Below are 23,932 nucleotides of genomic sequence, written 5' to 3'. Positions count from 1 at the left end.
CCATTCACGAGTAACACTGTTACATAATTGTGAGGTCTGTTTTTTCCTATTACCCGTTTCTGAAAATCCAAAAGGTTTAAGCTAAACCATGTTTTTATTGGGAAACAATGAACTTATTTATTTTATTCCACTTTTCTGTTGTTTCTCATGAAACACTTGAAGGGTTTACAAAGTTCCTGAATCTGTTTTGAATTTTTTGAGGTGTAATTTTTAAATTGGTGTCAAGAAAAAAAAAAAAAAAATTAAAAATTCATCAACCATTTTTTCATTTTTTTCTAACTTCGTAGCAAAGTAGAAAACATCTTAAAAATAATGCTGATGCAGGTAGACATATGGTAAATATTAACTTTCTTTTGTGGTCTGACTACCTTCAGTAATTTTTTTGAAATTGCAATTTTTCTAAACTTGGGTAAAAATCTGACTTTTTCTTTAAAAAAAAAAAATAACATATTGACCTAAATTTCCTACAATCCTAAAGTACATTGCATCGTAATTAACTAAGTTGTCTAAAGCTGTTAGCTCAGAAGAAGCGTTCCAAAGCTATTACCACTGAATACATCTGAGTTGAAAAAATCTGCTCTGAGCAGGAAGGGGAGGACTGGCTATGGCTTTAAGGTGTTAACCACACCGTGTGTGTGTGTATATGTATGTGTGTGTATATATATATATATATATATATATATATATATATATATATATATATATATATATATATATATATATAATATGTGTGTGTGTGTGTGTGTATGTGTATATATATATATATGTATGTGTGTATATATATATATATATATATATATACAGTACAGACCAAAAGTTTGGACACACCTTCTCATTCGAAGAGTTTTCTTTATTTTCATGACTATGAAAATTGTAGATTCACTCTGTAGGCATCAAAACTATGAATTAACACATGTGGAATTATATAATTAACAAACAAGAGTGAAACAACTGAAAATTTGTCTTATATTCTAGGTTCTTCAAAGTAGCCACCTTTTGCTTTGATTACTGCTTTGCACACTCTTGGCATTCTCTTGATGAGCTTCAAGATGTAGTCACCGTAAATGGTCTTCCAACAGTCTTGAAGGAGTTCCCAGAGATGCTTAGCACTTGTTGGCCCTTTTTGCCTTCACTCTGCGGTCCAGCTCACCCTAAACCATCTCGATTGGGTTCAGGTCTGGTGACTATGGAGGCCAGGTCATCTGGCGTAGCACCCCATCACTCTCCCTCTTGGTCAGATAGCCCTTACACAGCCTGGAGGTGTGTTTGCGGTCATTGTCCTGTTGAAAAATAAATCATGGTCCAACTAAACGCAAACCGGATGGAATAGCATGACGCTGCAAGATGCTGTGGTAGCCATGCTGGTTCAGTATGCCTTCAATTTTTAATAAATCCCCAACAGTGTCACCAGCAAAGCACCCCCACACCATCACACCTCCTCCTGCATGCTTCACGGTGGGAACCAGGCATGTAGAGTCCATCCGTTCACTTTTTCTGCGTCGCACAAAGACACGGTGGTTGGAACTAAAGATCTCAAATTTGGACTTATCATACCAAAGCACAGATTTCCACTGGTCTAATGTCCATTCCTTGTGTTCTTTAGCCCAAACAAGTCTATTCTGCTTGTTGCCTGTCGTTAGCAGTGTTTTCCTAGCAGCTATTTTACCATGAAGGCCTGCTGCACAAAGTCTCCTCTTAACAGTTGTTGTAGACATGTGTCTGCTGCTAGAATGCTGTGTGGCATTGACCTGATCTCTAATCCTAGCTGCTGTTAACGATTTCTGAGGCTGGTGACTCGGATGAACTTATCCTCCGCAGCAGAGGTGACTCTTGGTCTTCCTTTCCTGGGGCGGTCCTCATGTAAGCCAGTTTCTTTGTAGCGCTTGATAGTTTTTGCCACTGCACTTGGGGACACTTTCAAAGTTTTCCTAATTTTTCGGGCTGCCTGACCTTTATTTCTTAAAGTATTGATGGCCACTCGTTTTTCTTTACTTAGCTGCTTTTTTCTTGCCATAATACAAATTCTAACAGTCTATTCAGTAGGACTATCAGTTGTGTATCCACCAGACTTCTGCACAACACAACTGATGGTCCCAACCTCATTTATAAGGCAAGAAATCCCACTTATTAAGCCTGACAGGGCACACCTGTGAAGTGAAAACCATTTCCAGTGACAACCTCTTGAAGCTCATCAAGAGAATGCCAAGAGTGTGCAAAGCAGTAATCAAAGCAAAAGGTGGCTACTTTGAAGAGCCTAGAATATAAGACATATTTTCAGTTGTTTCACACTTGTTTGTTATATAATTCCACATGTGTTAATTCATAGTTTTGATGCCTTCAGAGTTAATCTACAATTTTCATAGTCATGAAAATAAAGAAAACTCTTTGAATGAGAAGGTGTGTCCAAACTTTTGGTCTGTACTGTGTGTGTGTGTGTGTATATGTATGTATGTATGTATATATATATATATATATATATATATAAGTTTCTCATTTCCTGACCACTGGAATTAATCTTGGCTCTGGCTCAGAGAAGTGCATCGACGCTTAAACTATTATGTTAAAGAAACAGACTGACTAGTTTAATATTCTATTATGAGATTTTGGTCAATTTGTTGCAGGTATTATACGTCATAGAATTATACCAGAATCAGGAGAATGGAAGTGCATCTTTCACATCTATTTCTGAATTTTTACTTACCCACCCTGTTTTGAGTTTTGGAATACAAGATGTTAGCCGTTGCCGTCTTCAACATACAGAAGTTCTTCCCTCAGAAGTAGAAGGTGACAATGTCAGTGGAGGTATGTGTTTTCTTTCCAGCTTTATTAGGTAAAGTCTTGCCAGTATAGAGGATTTCTGCCAAAAATGGAAAGGTGTGGCTAGGTATAAGCTGACCTGTGGAGGTTCAGATACTGATACCTGACCCAAACTTTTGTCCAAAGTTCTCTTCGGGTCCCAGAAATGTACGCAGACTTTAACCAAAACCCGAACCCCTTTGTAAACAGTGGAGACCTAAACTTTAGATCTTGGAAAAATCTCTTTAATTGTCCGGTACAAACACTGAAATTTAATGTGCGGTTTTTCTCTTCTCTAGAGATGACCATAACGTTGTATATATTTTACCTTTTATAGGCACTAACAGTTGCCTATGGTTTAAAATTTGGGAGCAATAGACGTCATGCAGTTCACATTTTTGTTGTCTGACCGTAATCTCACCGAACGATCCTTTGCACAGTTTTGCTTCCTTAGCTTTTCCTAGACTTTTTTGGCGGCGGCTTTTCTTCTAGAGGACAGAAGGATAGGCAATCCAAAGCAGTTCAGGCTGCATCTTTATCTCATGCATTCGATAGTACCCCCACACATCAGACGGTCAGCCCAAACCCTTAACAGTGCTGTATGAGCACATATGGGAGCAGTGTTTGGGGAAAGTTGCATAATAAATTATAGTCTATTTTCATCTATTAGCACTTATGAAAATGAAATTTCTGGGGTTAAACATTATAGTGATAAAAATGTAATTTATTTTGTCCTTCATGACTCAGTGGTATAAAATTCTGTGTCAATATGCATACTAATCCTCTAGTTAAATTAATTGATATAAGGTTACTTTTTGGGGTTTCTGCTGTTCTGCCTCCTCAGGGGCTTTGATAATGTGCCATGGAGCCCGAAAATCATTCCAGCAGAATCTGCATGCTTATATGGTTTCTCTTCCCTTCTGGAATTTGCAGTGTGTTAGAACAGTACACATAACCTACACAAAAAGGGAGGTATATGCCAATTGATCAAAAATCCATCTTTATTACATACTAGCTGAAGAGCCCGGCGCTGCCCGGGCATAGTAACTAACTGTGGTTAGTTGTAGCAAATTATAATTATCCTCCATCCCTTAGTCCCGTGCCCATATACCCATCATACATATCCTCCATCCCATAGTCCCGTGCCCATATACCCATCACGCATCCTCCATCCCATAGTCCCATGCCCATATACTATCACACATCCTCCATCCCATAGTCCCATGCCCATACACCCATCATACATATTCGCCATCCCATAGTATAGTGCCCATATACCCATCATACATATCCGCCATCCCATAGGCCCGTGCCCATATACCCATCATACATATTCTCCATCCCATAGTCCAGTGCCCATATACCCATCACAAATCCTCCATCCCATAGTCCCATGCCCATATACCCATCATACATATTCTCCATCCCATAGTTCCATGCCCATATACCCATCATACATATTCTCCATCCCATAGTCCCATGCCCATATACCCAGCATACATATTCGCCATCCCATAGTCGAGTGCCCATATACCCATCATACATATCCGCCATCTCATAGTCCCGTGCCCATATACCCGTCATACATATCCTCCATCCCATAGTCCAATGACCATATACCCATCACACATCCTCCATCCAAAGTCCCGTGCCCATATACATATCCGCCATCCCATAGTCCCGTGCCCATTTACCCGTCATACATATCCTCCATCCCATAGTCCAGTGCCCATATACCCATCACACATCCTCCATCCCATAGTCAAACATTATGACATCATAATGAGCGGCGGCGGGGCTTGCGACCTATGATGACATCAGCGTCGCCATGGCAACAGTTGTGACATCATAATGAGGGGCGGGGCTTGACACACACACACTGCTTCCCCGGTATGCAAATAGGGGCATTATGACATCACAATGAGGGGCGGGGCTTGACACGCACACACTTTTTCCCCCAGTATGTAGATAGGGGCAAAATTGTTTGGTGAATTGGAATGCGGAGGGTTAAAATTTCGCCTCACAACATAGCTTAGGACGCTCTCGGGGTCCAGACGTGTGACAGTGCCAAATTTTGTGGCTGTAGCTGCGACGGTGCGGATGCCTATCCCGGACATACACATACACACATACATACACACATACATACACACTTTGAGCTTTATATATTAGATTCCTTAATTATAAAAAGTCCATAACAGAGATACAAAGTGCAAAAAACTACCAGCAACTGGTCAAGTCACAGCATTATGGATTAGGACTCCTATCACAAAGAGTTAAATCGCACTCTACATATAAATGAGAAAAACAAAAAAAGACCATACATATAATACGTCAGCTTCCAAAAGATGATAAACCCAAAAAAAGGGAAGTGCCAGACAAGAATAAAATATACGTGATTTATTAGCTAAATATTTAAAAATTGTACCAAATAAATACAAAGTTATGCAGAACAAGGCAGAGTGATTTCCCATCAGCACAAGTCTGGTACACCATTGCATGTGCCCTGTCTTTTGGACACTTCTCAGCTTCATGTATTGCACACTTGTGTGTATACATTTATTTTAGCACTTTTGCACGCTGCATTTTCTTGTACCTTTTGATCATTTGGTCATATTGCTGCTATTATGTTGTCTAGTCCAGCCTTGCACCTTTATTAACTTTATAACCCACATGGTTATTATAGTTTAATCAATTTGGTATTTGTCTCTGGGCTTTAAACCTCTTTTGTACCTGGCTCACATGGTTTAACTTGTGCTGATGGGAAATCACTCTGCCTTGTTCTGCATAACTCTGTATTTATTTGTTACAATTTTTAAATATTTAGCTAATAAATCACGTATATTTTAATCTTGTCTGGCACTTCCCTTTTTTTGGGGTTCTCTACATATAAAAGATTTAAAAAACAAAAAAACAAAAAAGAGGGTAACCAAAAGGGTGCTAAGTGCACAGGATTAAATATCAAAATGTATAAGTGGTTGAAACAACCTACATAAAAAACTCTGAGGGAGGAGTTAGTCAATTAATCCATCCATAGTAAATTTAATGCATAAAGAAAGTGCTTGGTGCAAAAATATGAAACAGCTATAGTTGTTAGTGCCCAATGTAGGTCACTAGCATCCCATTATCTTAGCAAAGTGCATTTGTGCTTAGGAAAGAACTGATTATAGCTACATTGGAGACACATGCACCAATAGATAATCTATTCATAGCTAAGACAGCAGTTTACAGCCTGTATAGCAATGAAAAATATACTCCTAACCATATAAAAACCTCCTATCATTAGTTAAGACATATAATGCATTTATGTATATTATCAAGGGTTAATGGAAATGAGTAAAGTTAATAGTGAATCCAAAAGCCGTTTCACAAAGGTAATATATCACACAAAAAGTCCACAAAGTGCAAATGTGCAATACAGTTCAACTGGCTTATAAGAGTACATGCATATATAGTAGTCACATCAAAAAATATACAGCACAAGCCAAAATACCTGAACTGTTAGAGGTAGTTACTCCCGACGCACGTTTCGCGTGAGCATCTTCTATGGGGGGGTGTGTGTATTCATAGCTAAGCTGCTGGCTTACCTATGAATAGATTATCTATTGGTGCATGTCTTTCCAATATAGCTATAAACTTATAATCAGTTCTTTCCTAAGCACATATGCACTTTGCTTACAAAGATAATGGGATGCTAGTGACCTACTTTGGGCACTAACAACTATAGCTGTTTCATATTTTTGCATCAAGCACTTTCTTTATGCATTAAATTTATTATGGATGGATTAATTGACTAACTCCTCCCTCAGTTTCAACCTGGGGAAGAGTCCTGAGGAGATCATTTGCATATTCCCACTGCCTCCTTGGATAAGTGAAGAGTCTCCGTGAGCTCAACGATCACTGGGTTTCGGCCATTGCAGTTGAAAAGAGGAAATCGGAAAACCAGGGGAAGAGTCCTGAGGAGATCATTTGCATATTCCCAGTGCCATCTTTCATCGTTTTTAAGAAATCTCAATATGGAAGAGGCCAGGAGCCATTTGGTGAGCTGCATTTCTTGCTACATGTTCAGACTTACCAGTGGAAAAGCCAAACTTCATATGGCACAAATGCAAGCTTGTGTCCCTGTTGGAGGAAAAGTTGCAAAATCTCGAAGAGAGGTTAGCTACGTTGAAGATCGTTAAGGAAGGTGAAGAGTTCTTAGACAGCAGAATTATCTCTTCATGTTACAGAAAGAGAAGAAATTCAAAGTGCACCTGAAGAAACAGAGGAATGGAAACATGTGACCCAGAGAAGCAGGAGGCAGTCAGCACCCATACTTCTCAGGAACCAGTACCAGGCTCTCATGCAGGAAAACGATGAAGAAATACATCAGGATAAGACTTTGCCCACAAACAGCAACCTTGTACGCCTTCAGAGTCGTCCTGGATGGAGAAAGAAAAATGTTGTGAAGAAGAAACGGAGAGTGGTGGTCATGGGGGATTCCCTGTTGAGAGGAACAGAGGCCGCTTTCTGCAGACCGGATATAACTTCAAGAGAAATGTGCTGTCTTCCAGGTGCAAAAATTAAAGATGTGTCTGACATTCCTGCTACTACATGTGGAGACAAATGACACCGCAAGAAACGACCTGGAAACCATCTGCAGAGATTTTGAAGACGTAGGCAAGAAAGTGAAAGAACTGGGAGCGCAGGTGGTCTTCTCTTCCATCCTCCCAGTGGATGGCCATGGAACAAGGAGGTGGAATAAGATTCTGCAGGTGAACAACTGGCTACGTCGATGGTGCCGTCAGCAACGATTTGGATTTCTGGATCACGGAGTGAATTACCTATACGATGGACTACTTGCTAGAGATGGGGTGCACCTTACGAAGACTGGAAAACATCTATTTGGAAGTCGCCTTCCTACACTTGTAAGGAGAGCTTTAAACTAGAACAACATGGGAAGGGAAGCAAAAGACCAGAAAAAGCCATACACCTGACAAATGCTATTGAGAACTCTGCTATTAGAAGTGGAAAGGAAGAACAAAGACAAAAGAATCTAATTAATAAAAATATTGGAGAAAGAGAAACCAATCACAAACGAAAATGTTTCTATACTAATGCACAAAGCATGGGCAACAAACAAGGAGAATTGGAACTACTAACACAGGAAAACAAATGTCATTGGAATCACTGAAACTTGGTGGGACAATACACATGATTAGAATACAAGACTAGAAGGATACAACTTATTTGCAAGAAACAGACTTGATAAACGAGGAGGAGGTGTCACATTGTATGTTAGAAACGCGTATATCTGCACAGAGATTGAAGCTTCAGAGACTGGGAGTTCTGTGGAAACTGTTTGGGTAAGAATACAAGGACAGAACAATGGAAAGGACACCATTGTAGGCATTTACTACAGGCCGCCTGTGCAAGCTGAAGATATGGATGAACTCTTTATGCATCAAATGGCCAAGTTCTCCAAAAAATGACACAGTTGTCATGGGAGATTTCAACTATCCAGACATTTGTTGGGAATCTCTCTCAGGCAAAACTAACAGGTCAAGGAAATTCTTATCCTCTCTTGCTGACAACTTTGTTCCAAAAGGTAGGGGAGAAAACAAGGGGAACTGCTACCTTGGATCTAATCCTTATAAACAGGGAGGAAATGGTTGAGGAGGTAAAAGTGGCTGGGACCCTAGGAGGTAGCGACCATGCTATTTTAGAATTTTGGATAACTAGAGGCGGAAGACCTGTGAAGACTCAGACATCAAGGTTAGATTTCAGAAAGAGAATTGGAGGGATCCAATGGCTGGATATCCTTAAAGACAAAAATGTCCAGGAAGGATGGGAAATCTTGAAAAATGAAATTCTCAAAGCACAATTGTTAACAATTCCGAAAAGAGGGAAGAATAGGAAGCATTTAAGGAAACCAGGATGGATGAACACAGAACTTAAGCACATGCTAAAAAGGAAGAAAAAAATGTTTATAAAATGGAAAGAGGGAGGCATATCTAAAGAAGAATATAATGCTGTCTGCAGAACCTGCAGGGCACAAATCAGATTATCTAAAGCTGACAATGAATTGAGGCTTGCAAGAGACGTCAAAAGCAATAGAAAAGTCAAAGATACTATAGGATTTTTACAGGATGAAAATGATGAAATGGTAAGACAGGATGTTGAGAAGGCCGAACTTTTAAATTCCTATTTTGCATCTGTTTTCTCTCAGAAAGGAAATGTAACATCAACTGTTATTCACTGTCCTATTAAGGGAATAGAAGAAGCCAGGATATCTATTAACAGAAAGATAGTGAGGAAACACTTAGCTAACCTAAATGAATTCAAGTCTCCAGGTCCAGATGAATTACACCCCAGAGTACTGAAGGAGATAGAAGAAATTTTTGAACCCCTCTCCATAATCTTTGAAAATTCTTGGAGAACAGGAGAAGTCCCAGAAGACTGGAGAAGAGCAAATGTTGTTCCTATCTTCAAAAAGGGGAAGAAGGTGGACCCAGGCAACTATAGGCCGGTGAGTCTGACTTCTATACCAGGAAAGATCTTTGAACATATTATTAAACACCATGTATGTCAGTACCTGGATAAGAATGAAGTGATTAAACATAGTCAGCATGGGTTTGTAACTAATAAGTCATGTCAGACTAACTTAATTTCCTTCTATGACGGAATCACTGATTGGGTGGATCAAGGAAATGCTGTAGATATAGTATATCTTGACTTCAGCAAAGCATTTGACAAAGTGTCTCATACAATCCTTATTGAAAAAATGACTAAGTATGGAATGGACAAGGCAACTGTTAGGTGGATTCATAACTGGCTTAGTGATCGGACCCAAAGAGTGGTCGTAAATGGCTGCACATCCAGTTGGAAGAATTTCTCAAGTGGGGTACCACAGGGCTCTGTCCTGGGCCCTGTATTGTTCAACATCTTTATCAACGATTTAGATGAAGGAATTGAGGGTAAACTGATTAAATTTGCTGATGACACAAAGTTAGGAGGGATAGCTAATACTAGAGAAGAGAGAGAGAGAGGATTCAAAAAGATATAAATAAACTGGAGCAGTGGGCAGCAACTAACAGAATGGTTTTTAACAGGGAAAAATGCAAAGTATTACATCTGGTCAATAAAAATGAAAAAAGCATATACAGAATGGGAGGAATAGGGCTAAGCAACAGCACATGTAAAAAAGCGTTGGGTATACTAATAGATCACAGACTGAGTCAACAGTGTGATGCAGCAGCAAAAAAGGCAAATGCAATTCTAGGATGTATAAACAGAAGCATACAGTCTAGATCACGTGAAGTCATTATTTCCCTCTGCTCCTCTTTGGTCATAGCTCATCTGGAATATTGTGTCCAGTTTTGGGCACCACATTTTAAAAAAGACATCAACAAACTGGAGCAAGTTCAGAAAAGAGCGACCAGAATGGTGACCGGTCTGCAAACCCTGTCTTATGAGGAAAGGTTGCAGGATTTGGGAATGTTTAGTTTGCAAAAGAGAAGACTGAGAGGAGACTTAATAGCGGTCTACAAATATCTAAAGGGCTGTCATATTGTAGAAGGATCATCTTTATTCTCATTTGCATAAGGAAAGACTAGAAGCAATGGGATGAAACTGAATGGGAGGAGACACAGATTAGATATTAGAAAAAAACTTTTTGACAGAGTGATGAATGAGTGGAACAGGCTGCCCCGAGAAGTGGTGAGTTCTCCTTCAATGGAAGTCTTCAAACAGAGGCTGGACAGACATCTGACAGGGATGATTTAGTGAATCCTGCTTTGAGCAGGGGGTTGGACCAGATGGCCCAGGAGGTCCCTTCCAACTCTTCGATTCTATGATTTTATAACCACTTATGCATTTTGATATTTAATCCTGTGCACTTAACACCCTTTTGGTTACCCTCTTTATTTGTAACCATTTATATGTAGTGCTATTTAACTCTTTGTGATAGGAGTCCTAATCCATAATGCTGTGACTTGACCCTTTGCTGGTAGTTTTTTGCGCTTTGTATCTCTGTTATGGACTTTTAATAATTAAGGAATATGTAATAAAGATGGATTTTCTATGAATTTGCATATACTTCCCTCTTTGTGTAGGTTATATGTAGTATTTAGGAAGTGCCTTTTATATAGGCCTTTATTTTCTAAGTGTTGGAACAGTAGTTTGACCACATAATAGGGATTTGTTTACTTAGGAGAAATTTTGTTACAAATTGTGGGGTTTATTTTCTCTTATTCCTATGAAAATAAAAAATGTTGGGTTAAAGATGCATTTCAGTGGGAAAAAATGAAATTTCAAATACAAAAGTTCAAAATTTCATCAAGCACATGTGGATAAAAATTGCTCATTAAACTCTTGGATTATATAGCTGAATAATGTAGTATACAAAATAGGATCACTTTCGGCTTTTTTCTGCTTTTTTTGGCACCTTGGGGTGTTCTGCATATGTGACATGGTGTGCTGACAATATATTCTAACCAAAATTTTACTCAAAAAGACAAATAGCACACCTCCCCTTTCATTCCCTGCCATATGCCCTAACATATTGCAGTGTTCTGGAGAAATTGCTTAACATTTTAAGAGGTAAGTTTTCTCCTATTAACCCTTCTGAAAATTGGCCTTAAAGCAACAAGTTAGCGGGGGAAAAAATAATTTTTCAATTTTCGAAGCCACCAGTACTATATCTGCGCACTTGGTAGAAATTTAATTTGTTTTTTTCTTCCACTGTGAATTAATTTCTATTAAGCACCTGAAGGTTTAACAAACTAAATGGATGCAGTTTTAAAAACTTTGAAGGCCGCAGTTTTTAAAATTTGGACGTATAGGCCATTCAAACTCACTTAAGTGAATTGATCCCTAAAAAAAATATAGGTTTTGTAAATTTAATTGGAAAATAAATTGCTGCTGAAATAAAATGTGACTATACAAATCCACAAAGCATGGGAAACAAGGAGAATTGAAGCTGCTAACACAAGAAAAGGGATATGATATAATAAGCATCACTGAAACTTGGTAGGATGATACACATGATGGGAATACAAACCTGGAAAGCTGCAAATTATTTAATAGAAGCAGGATTAACAGGAGGGGAGAATTGTTTGCATTGTATGTTAGAAAAGCGTATATCTCCGCAAAGATCCATGCTTCAGAGAATGGTAGCTCTGCAGAAACTGTTTGAGTAAGAATACAAGAGCAGAAGAACAGAAAGGACACTCTTGTAGGTGTTTACAAAAGGCCACCTCGACAGACTGTAGATATGGATGAACCAAAAAAGTATGACATAGTGATCTTTGGCAGATTTTAACTATCCAGCTATTTGTTGGGAATCTCTCTTGGGCAAAAGTAATAGGTCCAGAAAATTATCTTCTCTTGCTGACAACTATTTTTCAAAAGTAGGATCTGCAATCTTGGACCTAATTCTTACCAACAGGGAGGAAATTGTAAAAGAAAAGAGAAAAATAAAGCCAGCTTACCGAGTGTAGACGTTCTGTTTGCATTCCAACGCCACGCACCGATAAAGGCGAGACAGCCACATCAAATTGTATAGAAGAGGACAGGTCCAGCGAATAAGCATGTGTATATAAAAATTAACTTTTATTGTGTAGATATAAAAATCCAACATATGGCATCCTGCATGGAGTCACACTAGCACATCCATGCAGTGGTCAACACGTTTCGACAATACGTCTGTCATGATCTGCATAGATCATGACTAAGACTTATTGCTCGCTGCAAGGATGTGCTAGTGTGACTACATGCTGTATGCCATATGTTGGATTTTTATATCTACACAATAAAAGTTAATTTTACGCCTATTTGCTGAACACGTCCTCTTCTATACAACAGGGAGAAAGGGAGGAAATGGCTGAGGAAGTAAAGGTGGTTGGCAATGTATGTGAGAAAGAGGAGTAAGGGTGGCACTCACCATCCCATCTAAAAAATATCTTCTATTGATTCACATTAAATTGTGGGAGCCGGAAGATCTTCTGTGGAACATGTCGAACTATGGCCGTTTCTCGCTTCGTGCTCTTCAACGGGTTGGTCCTATAGTAGAGGGGAAGTGACGGAAATCTTCTACAGGTAGTAAAGGAACCTCCCCACACATAATATTGTTACAAAGGAACACCCCTTCTCTCTTTAAAATTAGATGCAAACAGAATGGATATATGGCTTTATAATCCCTAAAAACAATTAAAACATAGAACAGTATTACCATCACAAAAAGATTGACATATGAAGTTTGTCATTGAAACCTGCAGCACCTTATGCCTGGTTGCGTATAATCCACCTGGCTTCTCTTCTGAGGACTGATTTATGGAGATCGCCTCTCTGTTCTGGTAACTTAACTCTTTCTAATACCGCAAAGCGTAATACTTCAGCTTTGCCACTGTGGTGTTCTCTCAATGTGTATTAAACATGGTGACCCTTTTCCCATTTGTATAGATTTAAAGTGTTCTCAAAAAGACAAATAGGGGCCGTAGAAGATACACAGAAGATCTTCCAGCTTCCACATTTTAATGTGAATCAATAAAAAATGTTTTTAGCTGGGTCGGTGAGTGCCACCGTTAATCTTTTTAACAGACATTTCTTGAATTGTTTCTTTCCAGGGTGGGCACCTGAGATTCTAGGGGCGGTATACTCAGCTTACCCTGTAAATCAAACTGCTAATGAGCAAAATCAGCACATTGGTGAAAAACAGGGTGACCCACATCCTGAAAAGGTGAGCTGATTAAATAGCTATGACTCATAGGACAATCGCAAACAAGCTAGAAAACATGAGGGAACCTCAAAATACGACCAAGCAGTCCAAAGTTACTATAAAAGTACAAAGTTTATTTTATTCAGTGGACAAATTTTACAGGAAAACGGGGAAAATAATGGACAATAAGGTGCCACAGATCCGCATCTAGCATAGATGTAAAGAGCAAGGGGTGCTTGAAAGATAGTGACCCAAATCTCACATATATCTCAATAATCAAAACAGATCCAAAGGATCACATAATATGCCACAAAAAATTAGAGATATGCATAACGAATAGGGGGCAGTGGACATGAATAAGTCCATGAATGTATCTATTGTGTTAACATAATGATGCCCTAGTACATATCAGAACAACATAGTTAATCCCAAGAAAGCGATTGCAGGTACATACATACTAATAGGGGCATTGGACATAAATTAGTCCATAGATATATCCATTGTATTACCATAATAGTTCCCCAGTACCTATCAATACAACAAAGCATTAATATTAACACAATAATAATCTTTATATAGCACCAACATATTCCACAGTGCTTTACAGTTTAACAGTTTAAAAACACAAGTCATAAGTAACAATGTTAACAATACAATAATTAAAGCAAAATAAGATGACCTTGCTCGTGAGAGCTTACAATCTACAATGAGGTGGGGGAGATACAAAGTACAGGTGTGTATTTACAATGGTGTATTTACAATGATGGTACAGCTGTCTTAAGGGATGGATGGAGATAGTGAATGGGCTACACAGGCACACTTAGGGTCCTGTCTCATTTATCGACGCACCAGAGATCTCGACAACAATATGACCTGGTAGGGATCGCTGGTGCATTGCTAAATGATCGCTAGTAAGCTGCCAAACAGGCAGATCTCTTCAGCGACGCAGCAACAATCCAGTGATCAAACACAGCGATGCGTGCTGGCCAGCGGGACACCGACGACGAAAAAATGTCCCAGGACATTCCTGCACGATCAGCGATATCCAGCAGGAGGGCTGGTCGCTGCTGCGTGTCACCTGTAGCGAGACCGCAGGCGAGATCGCTGTTGCGTCACAAAATTGGTGACGCATTAGCGATCTCGCTATGTGAGACGGGGCCTTAACACATAGAATGACTTTGATTAGTGAATGTGATAGGCCGCTCTGAACAAACGTGTTTTGAGGGAACGCAGGAAACTCTGCAATTTGTGGATAGTCCTGATTTGTTGGGGTAGAGAATTCCAAAGGATTGGTGCAGCGTGGGAGAAGTCTTGAAGTCGGGAGTGGGAGGTACGGATTAGTGCAGAGGTTGGTCGAAAATCGTTTGCAGAGCGCAGCAGTCGGTTAGGCTGATAGACAGAAATGAGGGAAGAGATGTAGGGGGGTGCTGCACTGTGGAGAGCTTTGTGGGTGAGAACAAGTACTTTGAATTGGATCCTATAATGAATAGGCAGCCAATGTAAGGACTGGCGAAGAGCGGACGCGTCCGAGTACCGATTAGCCAGATGGATGACCCTGGCTGCTGCATTAAGGATGGACTGGAGAGGGGATAGTCGCGTAACGGGGAGGCCGATTAATAGGGCGTTGCAGTAGTCCAAGCGGGAGTGGATCAATGCTACAGTGAGGGTTTTTGTTGTTTCCATGTTGAGAAAAGGGCGGATTCTAGAGATGTTCTTTAGTTGTAAGCGGCAAGAGATTCTATATGAGATGTGAAGGAGAGTTTGGTGTCAAACATAACACCCAGACAGCGCGCCTGCTGCTGGGGTGTTATTATGGTGCCGCCCACGGAGAGGGAAATGTCAAACTTAGGGAGGTTAGTAGATGGAGGGAGCAGAAGTTCAGTTTTTGAGAGGTTGAGTTTCAAATAGAGAGCGGACATGATGTTGGAGACTGTGGACAGACAGTCACTGGCGTTCTGTAGTACAGCAGGGGTAAGGTCGGGGGATGACGTGTATAGTTGTGTCATCAGCATAAACATGGTACTGAAAGCCAAATCTACAGATGGTTTGTCCAATTGGGACCGTGTAGAAAAAGAAGAGAAGGGGGCCAAGGACTGAGCCCTGAGGTACCCTGACAGCGAGAGGAAGAGGAGATGACGTGGAGCCAGAGAACAAAACACCGAAGGAGCTGTCAGAAAGATAGGAAGAGAACCAGGAGAGAGCAGTGTCCTTAATGCCCAGTGAGTGGAGCCTAGAGCGTAGGAGGCATTTGTCAACAGTGTCGAAAGCTGCAGAAAGGTCGAAAAGAATGAGCAGAGTAGTGACCATTACGTTTTGCTGTCAGAAGGTCATTGGTCACTTTGATGAGTGCACTTTTAGTCTAATGTAGGGGGCGAAAGCCGGACTGTGAAGGGTCTAGAAGGGAGTGAGTGGAGAGGTAACTGGTAAGCCGGGAGTAGACTAGGCGCTCCAAAAGTTTAGAGATGAAGGGGAGATTGGAGACTGGTCTGTAGTTGTTTGTGCAGGATGGGTCGAGAGCGGGTTTCTTTAGTAATGGAGTAACGATGGCGTGTTTGAAGGAAGATGTGAAAATCCCCTAGGAGAGAGAGAGGTTAAAGATTGTAGTTAGTTGAGTTGTGACGACTTGACAGAGAGACTGGAGGAGATGTGAGGGAATGGGGTCAGTAGTGCATGTAGTCGGACGAGAAGAAGAGGAGTCAGGAGACTTCTTCTGTGATGAGATCAAATGTGAAAAGACCAACAAGGACTGAGACTTTAATGTTGGTCTTCATGTACTCAAAATTAGGGTAGGAAAGGTCCAGTGGGTGGATGTTTTAAAAACCAAAATGTCCAAGAGGGATGGAAAATTTTGCTAAATGAAATTCTCACTTCACAATCACTAACAATCCCGAAAAGGAACAATTGGAAGCATATAAAAAGACCAGGATAGATGAACAAAGATCAAATCACTTGTTTAAAAGGAAAAAAGAAATATATATTAAATGGAAAGAGGGGGCAGATCTAAAGAAGAATATAATGCTGTTTGCAGGGAATGCAGAGTAAGCGTTAAAGAGCTAAAGCCAGGGAGACCAAAAGCAATAAAAATATTGTGGAGAAGGTCGAACTTTTACATTCCTATTTTGCGTCTGTGATCTCAAAGAAAGCAATTGTAACATCAACTGAACTTCATGGCATCTTTGAAGGAATAAAATAATCTATACTATCCATAAACAGAGAGTTGGTGTCGGAACACTTAGCTAATTTATATTAATTTAAATCTCCTGGTCCAGATGATTTACATTCTAGGATACTGAAAGAGTTAGAGGAAATTGCAGAACCACTAGGGCGAATCATTGAAAAATCCTGGAGAATAGGAGAAATCTCAGAAGATTGAAGAAGTGCAAATGTCCCTGTTTTCAAAAAAAGGAAGGATGATGGAGCCAGGAAACTGCCAACCAGTGAGCCTTATTTTTATACTGGGAAAGATCTTTGAGCAAATTATTAAACAGCGTGTATGTAAGTACTTGGATAAGCATGCAGTAATTAACCAGAGCCAGCATGGGTTTGTAGGAAACAAGTTATGCCAGACTAATCTGATTTCCGTCTATGTTGGATTCACTGACTTGGTGTATCAGGGAAGTGGGGTAGATATAGTATATCTCGACTTCAGCAAAGCATTTGATAAAGTATCTCATGCTATCCTTATGGAATTGACAAGGCTGTGGATTAATAACTGGCTCAGTGATTGTACTCAGAGTGGTAATAAATGGTTGCACATATAACTGGAATAGTGTTTCAAGTGGGGTACCACAAGGCTCTATCCTGGCCCCAGTGTTGTTCAACATTTTTTTAAATGATCTAGATAAGGGAGCTAAAGGTAAACTGATAAAAATTTTCAGACAATGGAAACCTTGGAAAAATAGCTAATACTAAAAAAGACAGAGAAAGAATTCCAAAAGATCTAGATAAGCTTGAACAATGGGCAGTGACTAATAGAACGGTATTTAACGTGGAGAAATGCAAGATTCTGCATCTGGGCAACAAAACAAAAATTACATCTTCAGAATAAGAGGCATAAAACTAAGCAACAGCACGTGTGAAAAAGACGAGTGTTCTAATAGATCACAGACTGCATGTGAGTCAGCAGTGTGATGCCGCAGCAAAAAAAAAAGCAAACTCAGTTTTAGGATGTATTAAAAGAAGCATACAGTCTAGATCACCTGAAGTAATTATCTTCCTCTGCTGCTCCTCATTGATTGGGCCTCACATGTGTCCAGTTCTGGGCACCACATTTTTAAAAAGACATTGAAAAACTGTAACAAGTTCAGAGAAGAGCTGCAAGGTGGGTAAGCGGACTGCAAACTATCCTACGAGGAACAGTTAAAGGATCTTGGAATGTTTAGCCTGCAAAAAAGAAGGCTAAGAGGAGACTTAATGACATTCTACAAATATCTGAAGGAATAATCCTTATCTCATTTGCACATGGAAACACGAGAAGCAATGGAATAAAACTGAAAGGGAGAAGATACAGATTAGTTATTAGAAAATTCTTTGACAGTGAGGGTGATCATTGAGTAGATCAGGCTGTCACGAGAGGTGGTGAGTTCACTTTTAATGGAAGTCTTCAAACAGAGGCTGGACAGACATCTGTCTAACATGGTTTAGTGAATCCTGCATTGAGCAAGGGGTTTGGACATGATGACCCTGGTGGTCCCTTCCAACTCTTAACATTCTATGATGGTGTGTATGATGATGAGAATAAAAAGTTTCAAAATTCATAAATTTTCCGATTGGTTAAGTTTCATAGTAATGACTACATAAAGTTCCACATAGCAGATCTGAAATATTTGTCCTGGACAGTGAGGCGAAAATTTTCCTCAGTGGGAAAGGGTTAAACGGCTGCCAACTCATGGTCATTAGAATACATCAAGTTCTTTTATAACTTGAACAACCTCTTCAAGACCGCAATACGTATATATACTGACCTGAGATATAAGAGAATATCATCCCCATAAAGGTGACAATCCAGCAGTTTTCGGTTGTCCACTATATCTGACAACTTGCCGTATCACAAATTATCGGTGTTGACTCCGTCCATATCTGTTTAACCCCTTAGTTGCTGCTGTCAAAAGTGACTACATCAAATAAATGGTTAAAAGATTGTGGGGGCTTGCACTTTAATCTAATTGACACACCGAGATCATGATTGTGTGGTCCTGATGTTTGCCATAGCTGTTCATGGCCAAATAGCGTCCTTAGAGTCTCCCGGCTATAGCGGTCAGTTCAGAAGTTAGCGACATTTAGGTGGTAAACAAACACTTTTTCATTCCGGCTATACCACTTTGCATTAATTCCTAAAAATCACCTGAAGGGTTAATAAACTACCTTACAGCGGTTTTCAATATGTCAGGGGGTGCTGTTTTTAAAATGGTATCACGTTTGGGGTTTTCCAATATATAGCACCCCTAAAGTCACTTCAAACCTGGAAAGGTCCCTCAAAAAAATAAATTTTGTAAATTTCCTTGAAAAAATGAAAAATTGCTGCTACATTTTTAAACCTCCTAAAAGGCTAACAAAATAAATTACAGTTTAAAAAATTGTGCTGATGTAAAGCCGACATGTGGGAAATGTGGTTTATTCATGTTTTTCTGTGGTATGACTATCTGGATTAAAGGGATAATCATTCAAAGTTTGAAAACTGCAATTTTTTTTTACATTTTTGTCAAGTTTCTGATACTTTTATAAATAAACACAAAACATATCAATCTAAATTTACTATTATCATAAATTATAATGTGCCGCGAAAAAACAGTATCAAAATCACTGGGATTTGTTGAAGCATTCCAGAGTTATGACCACATAAAGTGATATTGGTCAGAATTTTAAAAATTGGCCCGGTCACGAAGGGGTTAATTAATCTACTGTGCATTCAACAGAATTCCATCTGACCTTTTTTTCATTTTTTTCTATTTGTTCACATTCATGATGCATTGTAGTTGGATCACCAAATTCTTGTTTCTTTATTTTGCATCTTTAATAGTAAAAACTGTACTGTCATATATTCTTTTTGCAGATGAGGCACTGGAAATAGATGAAGACGACTTTACTGTTCTTATAAAGCTCTTTTGTGTACACACAAAGTAAGTTTTTCTTGATTTTTTATAATGCCTACACTGTATACCAAAGTTACAAAAGTTTAAAGGTGTGTAAGTACAACGTCCTTTGTTTACATGGAAGCTTAAAACTATATAAATATATATATATATTAGTAATAGGCAGAATCTAATTTGTTGCCAGCATGGACAACCAATTCACCCATGTAAATGTAATGATTGCTTGGGGGTCCATCCAATGGGAATCCACTTGATCGACAGTGGAAATGCTAAAACCAATGGTGTCATTCAAAAGTGCATCTCGTCCCGCAAAAAATAAGCCCTGACATGGCCATATTGATGGAAAAATAAAAAAGTGATGGCTCTGGAAAGAAGGGGAGTGAAAAATGAAACCGCAAAACCAAAGAAAGCTCCTGCCATTAAGGGGTTAAAATAAGCTCTGGAAGCAAATTCCTTAATTTACTTGCAGATATTAAGACAAATGTGTGTAGGTTTGTTTCTGTAAAATTTTCTGCCAAATTACGTGTAATGAATTCACAAGCTATTTGACAGTAGTTAAATGTTAAAAATCTTTAGCAATAATAATAATAATAAATTAATCTTTATATAGCGCCAACATATTCCACAGCGCTTTATAATCTAAAGGTACTGTCACACTTAGCGCTGCACCAGCGATATGACGCGGTCAGGATCGCTGGTGCATCGATAAGTGGTCGCTAGTGAGCTGCCACACAGGCTGATCTTACCAGCGACATAGCAGGGGTCGAGGGTCGCTACTTACCTGTCAGACGAGGCGATCCTGACGTCATCCCGCACGCGTCGCTCGTCGACTCCACAGGAAGCCGCCGACGAGTAGTAGTCCAGGACGTTCTCGCGCGATCAACGATAACCAGTGGGGGAGCCGGTCGGAGGTAAGTATCAGACTTAGCGATATCGCTTGAAATATTGCTATAACGTCACAAAACCAGTGACGTTATAGCGATATTGCTAGCGATATCGCTTAGTGTGACAGGCCCTTAACAGTTTCAAACACAAGTCATAAGTAACAATGTTAACAATACAATAATTAAAGCAAAATAAGACAACCCTGCTTGTGAGAGCTGACAATCTACGATGAGGTGGGGGAGATACAAAGTCCAGGTGTGTATTTACAGTGATGTATTTTCAATGATGGTCCAGCCATCTTGAGGGAGTGGGGGATAGATGGAGATAGTGAATGGGCTACACACACACACACATACATACACATAAAATAACTTTGATTAGGGAACGTGTTAGGCCGCTCTGAGCAAATGTGTTTTGAGGAAGCGTCTAAAACTATGCAACTTGTGAATGGTCCTAATTTCTTGGGGTAGAGCATTCCAGAGGATTGGAGTCGGGAGAGGGAGGTACAGATTAGTGCAGAGGTTAGTCGAAAGTCGTTTGCAGAGTGCAGCGGTCGGTTAGGCCAATAGACAGAAATGAGGGAGGAGATGTAGGGGGGTGCTGCACTGTGGAGAGCTTTGTGGGTGAGAACAAGTACTTACAATTAGATCCTATAATGAATGGGCAGCCAGTATAATGACTCGTGAAGAGCGGATGCGCCTGAATACCAATTAGCTAGATAGACAACCCTGGATGCTGCATTAAGAATAGACTGTAGAGGGAAAAGTCGAGTGAAGGGGAGGCCAATTAATAGAGTGTTGGAGTAGTCCAGATGGGAGTGGATCAAGGCGACAGTGAGTTTGTTGCTTCCATGGTGAGAAAAGGGCAGATTCTTGAGATGTTCTTTAGGTGTAAGCGGCATGAGTGTAAGAGATTGTACATGGGATGTGAAGGAGAGATTGGTGCCAGACGTAACACCCAGAAGATGCGCTTGCTGCCGGGGTGTTATTATGATGCCACCCACGGAGAGGGAAATGTCAGATTTAGGGCTGTTAGTAGACGGCGGGAGCAGAAGAAGTTCAGTTTTTTGAGAGGTTGCGTTTCAGATAGAGCGGACATTATGTCTGAGACTGCGGACAGACAGTCACTGGCGTTCTGTAGTACAGCAGGAGTAAGGTCAGGGGATGACGTGAAAAGTTGTGCGTCATCGGCATAAAGATGGTACTGAAAGCCAAATCTGCTGATGGTCTGTCCAACTGGGGCCGTGTGGACAGAAAAGAGAAGGGGGCCAAGGACTGAGCCCTGAGGTACCCCGACAGTGAGAGGAAGAGGAGATGAAGTGGAGCCAGCGAACAGAGCAATGAAGGAGCGGTCAAAAAGGAAGAGATCCAGGAGAGAGCAGTTTTCTTAATGCCTAATGACTGGAGCCTAGAGAGTAGGAGATGTGGTAAACAGTATCGAAAACTGCAGAAAGGTTGAGAAGAATGAGCAGAGTGTGGTCACCGTTACATTTTCCTTTCATAAGTTCATTGGTCACTTTGATGAGTGCAGTTTCTGTTGAATGTAGGGGGCGGAAGCCGAACTGTGAAGAGTCTAGGAGGGAATGAGTGGAGTGGTAACGGGTAAGGAGGGAGTAGACCAGTCACTCCAAGAGTTTACAGATGAAGGTGAGATTGGAAACTGGTCTTTAGTTATTTGTGTAGGAAGGGACGAGAGCGGGTTTCTTTAATAATGGAGTAATGATAGAGTGTTTGAAGGAGGATGGGAAGATGCCCGAGGAGAGGGAGAGATTAAAGATTGTAGTTAGGGGAGTTGTGACAACTGGAGAGAGAGACTGGATGATATGTGAGGGAATGGGGTCAGTTGTGCGTGTGGTTGGATGAGAAGAGAGGAGTCTGCAAACTTCTTCTTCTGTGAAGGGATCAAATGTGGAGAGTGAGCCAGGGCTGTTTACTCTGTGCTTGAAGGTTCTGAGGGTAAAGGGTGCTACTTTGTCCAGGGTGCTTCTTAGAGTGTCATTGTAGTGGTGTACAGCCAGATTAGGACAGCAAAGAGGAGATAGGGGACAGTGATGAGTGTAGGGAGTCTGAAAGTGTTTGAGAGTTAAGGCCCTTTTACATTTAGCGATGCACCAGCGATCCGACCCGGTCAGGATCGCTGGTGCATCGCTAAATGATCGCTAGTGAGCTTTCATACAGAAAGATCTCACAGCGATGCAGCAGCTACGCAGCGCACGATACTCACCTTTCACACACAGCGATCCTGACGTCCTCCCGCCCGCGTCCAGCGTCGCTCGTCTCACACAGCAGGAAGCCCCAGCAGGAAGCGCCCGACGAGAAATGGAGCCGGACATTCTCGCGCGATCAGCGATGGACAGCGGGGGAGCTGGTCGTTGGTAAGTATCACACATAGCGATATCGCTAGCAATATCGCTATAACGTCACAAAACCAGTGACGTTTTAACGATATTGCTAGCGATATCGCTTAGTGTAAAACCCCCTTTAATGGCTTGTAGATTTCTGAATGTGTGGTAGGTAGGAGTGTGCTGGGGTGGGCGAGGAATTTTGAGCGTGAAGGAGAGAATGATGTGATCAGAGAGGGGAAGCGGTGAGTTATTTAGGTAGGAAATTGAACAGAGCCGGACAAAGACCAGGTCAAGGGTGTTACCGTCTTTGTGTATTTCAGAGATAGAGAGCCGTGAGAGGCCGGGAGAAGTAGTTATTGATAGAAGCTGGGATGCAGATGTGGAAGTGGGGCTGTTTATGGGGATGTTGAAGTCTCCCAGGATAAGGGTTGGTAGTTCTGAGGACATAAAGTGAGGCAGCCAGGCTGAGAAATGGGTGAGCCTGGAGACTGGTATATGACCGCTACTCTGAGGGAGAGGAGATGGAATACCCTAATGATGTGGACCTCAAAAGAAGGGAATGAGAGTGATGGAATTGGGGGGATGACCTGGAAGGTGCATTGTGGGGACAGGAGTATGCCATCTCCACCACCAGGTCTTTGTGGGTCTCGGGGAATGGGAGAATTGTAAACCGTCATGGGAAATGGCAGCAGGAGAGACAGTGTCAGAATCCTGTATCCAGGTTTCAGTGAGGGCCAACAGATTAAGGAGCTGTTCAGAAAGTAGTTGTGCAGGAAAGGAAGTTTGTTACATACAGACTGTGTATTCCAGAGGGCACAATTAAAAGGAGATGAAGGAGTGCAACTAATATTAATAAGATTAGTATGGTTTCGATATGAGGTAGGGTAGGGATTGAGGTTGGGGGATGGTGGGACCAGGGTTGAGGGAGATGTCCCCTGAAATCTGTAGGAAGATAAAGATCAAGTAGTTATTAGAATTGTAAGAAGTTTTTTTCTGCGGTGTGTTAGGGCAAGATGGGCTGAGGTTTTTCAGGAAGGTGAGCTGTACATGGGAGAGGGAAGTATAGAATGGTTGATGTGTATGAGTCGGTGGTGGGGCGGTGAATGTGGATGGCAAGGG

At 40.7% G+C, this 23,932-nt stretch overlaps 1 protein-coding gene across 3 annotated transcripts in view; it reads left to right on the top strand.

The window, feature by feature from the left end:
• Positions 1 to 23,932, top strand: part of EDC4 (enhancer of mRNA decapping 4) — a 634,971-nt gene that overhangs the window by 299,615 nt on the left and 311,424 nt on the right. For all 3 annotated transcript variants that reach the window (XM_073576355.1, XM_073576356.1, XM_073576357.1), the window contains exons 12-13: positions 2,622 to 2,802; positions 19,545 to 19,611. In XM_073576355.1, coding sequence (XP_073432456.1) covers positions 2,622 to 2,802; positions 19,545 to 19,611 — 248 coding nt within the window. The remainder of the gene's footprint in view (positions 1 to 2,621; positions 2,803 to 19,544; positions 19,612 to 23,932) is intronic.

This window comes from Dendrobates tinctorius, unplaced genomic scaffold, assembly GCF_039654945.1.
Source record: "Dendrobates tinctorius isolate UK_male_01 unplaced genomic scaffold, ASM3965494v1 ptg000048l, whole genome shotgun sequence".
Taxonomy (NCBI): Eukaryota; Metazoa; Chordata; class Amphibia; order Anura; family Dendrobatidae; genus Dendrobates; species Dendrobates tinctorius.
This window is presented reverse-complemented; position numbering and strand designations above follow the sequence as displayed.